The 7,069-nt window shown below is 41.9% G+C and overlaps 2 protein-coding genes across 7 annotated transcripts in view; one reads left to right on the top strand and one right to left on the bottom strand.

Moving 5' to 3' along the window:
• Positions 1-1,016: 1,016 nt before the first annotated feature.
• r3hcc1 (R3H domain and coiled-coil containing 1) lies at positions 1,017-4,767 on the top strand. 6 transcript variants are annotated; one of them, XM_045705830.1, is made up of 8 exons: positions 1,017-1,173; positions 1,702-1,835; positions 2,120-2,227; positions 2,485-3,139; positions 3,551-3,723; positions 3,944-4,014; positions 4,206-4,301; positions 4,479-4,767. In XM_045705830.1, exons 4-8 carry the CDS (start codon positions 2,543-2,545, stop codon positions 4,589-4,591), a joined length of 1,050 nt encoding a protein of 349 aa, XP_045561786.1. In that variant the 5' UTR covers positions 1,017-1,173; positions 1,702-1,835; positions 2,120-2,227; positions 2,485-2,542; the 3' UTR covers positions 4,592-4,767. The 6 variants fall into 6 exon arrangements, with proteins under 6 accessions (XP_045561786.1, XP_014023412.1, XP_045561789.1 ...); XM_014167937.2 differs by having other exon boundaries at positions 2,090-2,227; XM_045705833.1 differs by having other exon boundaries at positions 1,031-1,131.
• A 4-nt stretch (positions 4,768-4,771) lies between these two features.
• Positions 4,772-7,069, bottom strand: part of loxl2a (lysyl oxidase-like 2a) — a 72,234-nt gene continuing 69,936 nt past the window's right edge. The window contains exon 14 of the mRNA XM_014167933.2: positions 4,772-6,007. Coding sequence (XP_014023408.1) covers positions 5,934-6,007 — 74 coding nt within the window. The 3' untranslated portion in view covers positions 4,772-5,933. The remainder of the gene's footprint in view (positions 6,008-7,069) is intronic.

Raw genomic sequence — 7,069 nt, 5'->3', positions numbered from 1 at the left:
CAACTGTACATTTTAGTGGCCTTTTATTGACCCCAGCACAAGGTGCACCTGTGTAATGATCATGCAGTTTAATCAGCTTCTTGATATGTGTCAGGTGGCTGGATTAACTTGGCAAATGAGAAATGCTCACTAACAGGGATGTAAACAAATGTGTGCACAAAATTAGAGAAATGTTTTCGTGTATGGATCTTTTATTTCAGCTCATGAAACATGGGACCAACACTACATGTTGCGTTTATATTTTTGTTCAGTATAATTGTCAGAAGATAATGTACTGATTTGGTGTGTGTGTGTGTGTACTCTTGATCACCTTGTAGACACAGGCTATTTGATATGAACTTGTTTCGTATGCAACGTTGTGTGGGTTTGTATTATGGTGTCTGTTCTATAGTGACAGTTCACCAGTGTTTAAGCACACAGGTTGCCTTTTATTGCCAATAAGAATCAGGGTTTCACATTGGCTAGTTTTAATTTATGAATGTGGATGAAATTGTTAACTCACATACTGGGATATGACCTCAATGTTCTCACTGCTTAGCTTGACTAAATGTGAATTGACAGGAATTGTGACTCCAACCCTGACTGTGGTTCAAAGTTATGGAGTTTCTAGACTACCCCCTATCCTTGATATTGTCCAATATGTGTAAATAATTATTGACCACAAATCCACCACAGAAACCTTGATAATGTGTTGAATCCCAAGACAGGAATTAAAAGCCAATCTATTGTTTGTTCTTGATTATTATATGTAGTGTAATGTGTATCTACAAATAAACTATTTTCTTGAATAATCTGTGAAGCCATACTCAATTAAATATAGCTCACATTCCATATATATATATATATATATATATATTTTTTTTTTAACTAGGGATGTAGTTAGCTAGACAAACTGCAAATAACTGCAAATAAGTGAATAACATTTTTAATAGCAGTGAACAATATCCTACGATCAATGGAGTGAGTCATCGTTAGCAATAATGAAATACTTTGAATGCATTCTGCGCCTGTTCGCAAGGGGGCACAATTACACTGAGATGGAACCTGCAATAATTCTTTGGAAGGGTCTGGCTGCTTTTTCTTCAAGTGTTGGATGTGTGCTTTGGAATTATTTCAAAACTTTTTTTCTTGGTAATTTATTACTTGGGCATCTTTTTAACTGACAAACTAAAGGTTAGAACAATATGTCTGATTTTATAATTGCGTAATTGAAACGGCTTGATTGAATAGCTTCTGTTCAGCATTGGCTAGCTAGCTATAGCAGAGTTAGCTAGCTAAACTTAGCAACGGAACAATTATGGGCCAGGGATCTCCAACCCTATTCCTGGAGCGCTGTCCTGTAGAGTTTCGCTCCAACCTTAATCTAGCGCACGTGATTCTAATAATTAGCTGGTTTATAAGATGAATCAGGTCAGTAACAACTGGAAAACCTACAGGATGGTAGCTCTCCATGAACCGGGTTGGAGAACCCTGTTATGGGCAGTGCAGTGGACACATATTGGAGAAAGCTACCGCCCCCTGTACTTGTGGGATTTAGCTGATAGGGAATTTAACGTAAGCCTGGAAATGTTTTCTTAAAGTGCTTGCTAGAAGTAGGATTGGGTTTTTGTAACCACACTGAGGTGTGTATATATGAACGGTTGTCGCACTGAGTCAACTGCGTCCTTACCGTTGATCATGAAATAGACGACTATTTTGCAGCTACAAAGTGCCAACATCGCCACCCTGGCGTTTCCTTGTTTTGATGGCTGTTATCTTCCCAAGCAAGAAAATGAATTTGTTCACACAGTCCTGCACGAACTGGATGCTTACCTACAGAGAGAGAAACAGAAAAGGTAAGCTGCCATTTTCTGCATTCTGTCACAATCATAAGTTGAGGGCTTGTCCATTTTCTTTGTGGGACACATTCCCTGTCAATGCCATTAAACATAAATGTGTATTAATTGCCAATGGCATTTAGCTAGGCGTCGCAGATCATAATGTACCTACAGGTGATCAAAGTCTATCTGTGAGTTGATGTCACCAAAGTCACTTCTTGGATGTCACCCTAAATAAACTTTGGCTTGAGTGTTGTCCCCTCCCTCCCCAGTGTCCTACTCTTCCCCCCTCTATCAAGCAGACTTCGCTACCTGATTCACAAAACCACTGAGAACCACCGTAACCTCGCCACCTTCTCCGTGGGGGAGGGCTGGAGCCGCAGGGTAGTTGTCTGCTACTCGCACCTCAGGTAGAGCACACACAAAAGGTCTTAAATTGAGTTCTACCTTGTTAAATAAGTCTTCTGACCTCGATGGGACTTCCTGGATAAACAGCTGGTAAATTCATATGCCATATTATCAGGTCACACTGTACATTAAATTGATCCGTCTGGCTGCCAAAGTAGTTCTAAAGTAACTACATTGTATAGGGGCATCTTAATGTGCATTATTGCCCATTATTTCAGTGTTACATGGTGACTTTAGTATACTGTGTTATCTGTGCCAGGCTGGATCTGGGGGATGAAAGCAACACAGACAGTTTCTACGAGGCTCCTAGGAGAGGTATGGGGATGCAGAGCAGCAGAACGGACCTCCAGCCCAGACCCAAACCCCTGGCCCAGCGGAGCGGAGGTAACGCCAAACGACCTGACAAACCCATCTACGTCCCAAGGGCGGCTAGGGACAGGCAGCGGGACAGTGGCAGTAATCTCCACGGACCACCAGCAGGGGTGGACCTCGACCTGCCCACTCTCAGCTTCACCTCCTCGGGATGCACCTCCACCTCAGAGTCCTGCTCCTGCTGCTCCTCAGACACCACGGAGGGAACGCTGTCAGAAACGCAGGCCAACACCAACCAGGACAGTGTGCCTTCTAACACCACCACCTCTAGTGCTGGGCATGAGGACGACTTAATTCGCTTCTCAGAAGAGGAGCCCTGCCCCCCCGCCTGGGACCAGACGGTGTCCTACTTCATCGCCCTGACCCTGGAGGACCAGACTAGGGAAGCCCAGGAGGAGGAGGAGGAGGAACATGTAGCGGAGGAGGTGCTGACGGAGGAGTCGTCTGTGAGCAGTAGCAACGTGACCTCCCACCAACACCATGCCTCTCATACAACACCAGCCATGGATGCTGCTAGCGATGCTGCTGATTTTAGCCAAGAGGTACAGTGTGGTGAAGTTCAGACTAATTCCATGACAATGGACTGGGGGGGTTGATCTATGGGGATTATATAATTTCTGTTAATTTATTCAAAAGGCTTCAGTTATGAGATTTAAAATTTTTGGTTTTGTAAATCTGTTTCAAAATGGAACAAAAAGGACCATGACATTATTGATTGTCCTCAAGTTAAATATACTATATAGTTTTAGGTGTAGGCTAGCCTTTTGGTTCTATAGTGTGAATCAGACATCTGTTTTAAAGGGAATTGGGCGTTGTGTTACACTGGGGTGGGGGGTGTCCACAGTTCTTACTGTATAGGCTATATTTCACATTTTGTATATGTAAAAGGATTACTGAGAAACACTTATTTGGGATAGGTTGTTATCTCAATAACTGGCTGAATTTCTCGTCAGATCAAGGCCCACTTGACAGAGACTGACGTGGCCATTGAACACGCCCACAACGACTACTCTTGTTTCGAGAACGTGTGGATCAACCAGGGCGAATTTGCCCACGTCATCGAGATCTACGACTTCCCGGCCATGTTCAAAACAGGCGACCTGCTGGATGCCTTTGCAGACTACAGGTAAAAGCCTCAAGAGTAGGGTGATGTTTCCCTGAGACGCTGATCTTGGATCAGTTAAAAAAAAATCCAACTGATGGTTAGGATTGGGGAGGGGAAGCTGATCGTAGATCTGTACCTAGGGGAAACTTTGCCCCACAGCACAGGTGAATGCCTCTCATTAAAGCCCACAGCACACTCATAAGGGCTGTCTAACTCTCCCAGTCTTGTCTCTGTCTTCCAGCGACGAAGGCATGAAGATTAAGTGGGTGGACAACACTCACGCCCTGGGCGTGTTCTCCAGTCAATCTGCAGGTACGGTTTTTGAGTATATCTATTCTTTTCATATTTTGAGGGATATTTAAGTCCAAGGAGAGTCACGAGTTTCTTTAGGCACATTAGAAATTGGAGTTGGTTGTGTGACCTACTGGCCTTAGTTGAGAAGTTGGTGTTCTTTCTTAATGACATCAGAGATGAGTCTTTGAATCAATCCTGTGTTTGTTTAGCCCTCCATGCACTTTCCATTCGGCACCCTCTCCTGAAGACATGCACTCTGTCTGACGGGAGCAAGAAGGCCAAAGGGAAAGCCATAAGACGTGCCGGTATTGTCCTTGTTACCTCCATACAGTAGCACTAAGAAAGAATTATTTAAATGAAGTGGTATCTTCTATCTGGGTACATATTTGTTTTTCATTGTAAGTAACTAACTTGGTGGTACCATACTATGTTCTTATCTCTTTAGTTCATACTGTAATATAAAATGATTCTGTATTTCCCAGAGTTTATCCAGCCGGTGAAGGAGAGGCCACGGACAGACTCTGCGGTAGCCCGCAGAATGGTATCCAGAGCCCTGGGAGTGCAGAGAGGTGGAACGCCCTCACAACGTTTCTGACCGCTACAGCAGGTGTGATGGCCTTTTAACGTAGACTCTAGAGATACAAAGTAAACCACAGTATTGGGATGACTATACTACCGGGCCTCACTCTGCAATGTCTTTAGTTCACGTTGGTACTTGTGATCACTGCATAGTGCAGAGTCTCAGTTTAATAAATCAATACAAGAACGTTATGGCTTGCTTGTTTCATTATTGTTTATTACAGAAAACATGCAAGGACAAAATGCTGTTCCACATTCAACTATATACAGTACAAGACAATCACCCATCTAGTAAAGAGCACCCTTGTCAAATGAAGGGCTATGTAGTTGCTGTATCACAAACATAGGACAAAATGATGCAAAGATTAATTTTCACGTCATGACGTTATACAAATGAGAACCAAATGATTTTTAGAGTACCTGGCAGTAATAATTTAATAAAATGTACTAAACATGTTAAGACAAATGTATATTGATCTTAAGATGAAAGGTTTTAAATATGTTCCCAGATGTTATATATTAAGTGATGCAAGATATGTTAACTTGGGCAGAATCAGAACAAAGTGCATGAATAACTCACATTTTTACCTAAATCATGCGTCCATGTTTGTGGGAGATTTGGACAAAAGCTTGAGTTGTGTACATTTTAAGTTAAGATTCTGCCTTAAATGCTCATTGCATCGTTAGAGACATACAAATCCAGTTTTGATCATCAAAAACAATGTGGCTCTTAAGTGGTAGCTGTATGGTTGTAATAATATTGCCTTACCCTTAGTGAATACTGTACAGGAAGACATGGGTTCTTCCTATTAATATTTACAATGGCTTGCTACCACATTGTCACAGACTGGCATGAAACTGCACTAAATTGACAAATGAGTCATTTATATTCCCAATGGAGGCAAGACTTCTGCTACTTTCCCATCTACTTCATAGTTGCATAAATTCCTGCTCAATATAAAAACGGTACAGAAACTGTCTCGACGTGAAGCAGGTGTCAAAAACTATTTTCTCCTTATGGTGGACCAGAAAGGTTAGATATATTTATATGTATGACGGATTTGATAGCACCAGCACTCCGCTGTACATGTTAAGGAAATTGGTGAGATCATTAAAGACAGGTGCTTCCTCAAGCTGGATCTTTAAAACAGGTTTTTTTTTTGTCTGAAATGTCCTTATGTCAAATGTTGGCATTGAGGTGAGAAGGCTTTTACATTTTCATCCAGCACCTATAGGGAGGGAACACTGTACAGTGCTCCCTCTAGTGGTTGATAATGTCACAACAGTCTTGCTGGTCATTCTCATCAGTCTCGTGAAATAGAATGTTCCTCCCGGTCTTTCTATTGAGTCCATCCACACTACCTGTGTCCCAGCTGGTTATTCAAGAGGCCCGGGAAAGAGGATTCCTCTGACTCAGAACTCACTGAGCCACCTGAAGAGGAAAGACGAATGGGACACATGAAGAACTGCACTAATTCAATAGTGGCCACAGTTTGATAGCACCATATAGTTAAGATTGAAAAAAATATATATATAATGCACTTGCTGAAGTCTTTGAGCCTTCTCTCTCTCTCTTTGAACTGATTGTTTTCATGATCTTTTACATGAATGTCAGGCTACACGACTACAAATGTCCTTGCTACTTAACTGGCAGACCATTGCTGTCCTATGAATTGTTCCTTTTCTCAAGTTCCCATTGTTGATGCCAGTGTAGCACTCAAGTGTGTGATTACCACTATAGGGCCGACCCAAACCATACTATGCTGGCTTGGATATTTTCTTTTGACATTGTATATCATGGTTTCAACAACTATGGTGGGTGGATGTGTAATAAGGCTGGCCCAGTACAGCTCCTTTTGGTCCTGTAGTGTGAATCAGGCATTGGTTTTAAAGGGAATGGGGCGTTGCCTTACACTGCTGTTTGGGGTGTCGACAAGTCTTACTGTATTTTAACTTCGTAATTTATTATAACCCAAACACTAAACAGATCATTTTAGCTTATCCTGGTTGCGTCCATACGTAGATTGATAAAGTTGATGATACACGGGTTGTATAATTCCTATTATAAACTGGATGGTTTGAGCCCTGAATGCTGATTGGCTGAAAGGGTATGACGGGTATGACAAAACATTTACTTTTACTGCTCTAATTACGTTGGTAACCAGTTTATAATAGAAATAAAGCACCTCTGGGGCTTGTGGTATATAGCCAATATACCACGGCTAATGGCTGTATCCAGGCACTCCGTGTTGCCTCATGCTTATGAACAGCCCTCAGCTGTGGTATATTGGCCATATACCACAACCCCTCGAGTCTTATTGTTTAATTAAGCCTAATTTATACATTGCATACTTGCGTAGCAAAAGGAAAACGGAAAGAAAAAAACTTCCGCAGATGCAATTACAACTTGACCCAACTATTCAGGATCACCATGTTGCGCAATTAATAAAATGCTAAAAACTCACTCAAACATTTTCTGAAACATTCAAACTGA

The sequence above is a fragment of the Salmo salar genome, chromosome ssa22 (assembly GCF_905237065.1).
Source record: "Salmo salar chromosome ssa22, Ssal_v3.1, whole genome shotgun sequence".
Classification (NCBI taxonomy): domain Eukaryota; kingdom Metazoa; phylum Chordata; class Actinopteri; order Salmoniformes; family Salmonidae; genus Salmo; species Salmo salar.
The sequence above is the reverse complement of the archived record's forward strand: the minus strand, read 5'-3'. Positions and strand labels throughout refer to the sequence as shown.

Excerpts from the sequence above, each read along its gene's own strand:
- r3hcc1 (XM_045705830.1), top strand. The coding sequence starts at position 2,543 with ATGGGGATGCAGAGCAGCAGAACGGACCTCCAGCCCAGACCCAAACCC. Across the intron at positions 4,015-4,205 it reads GTTCTCCAGTCAATCTGCAG|CCCTCCATGCACTTTCCATT; the intron begins GTACGGTTTTTG and ends GTGTTTGTTTAG. Across the intron at positions 4,302-4,478 it reads GAAAGCCATAAGACGTGCCG|AGTTTATCCAGCCGGTGAAG; the intron begins GTATTGTCCTTG and ends TGTATTTCCCAG.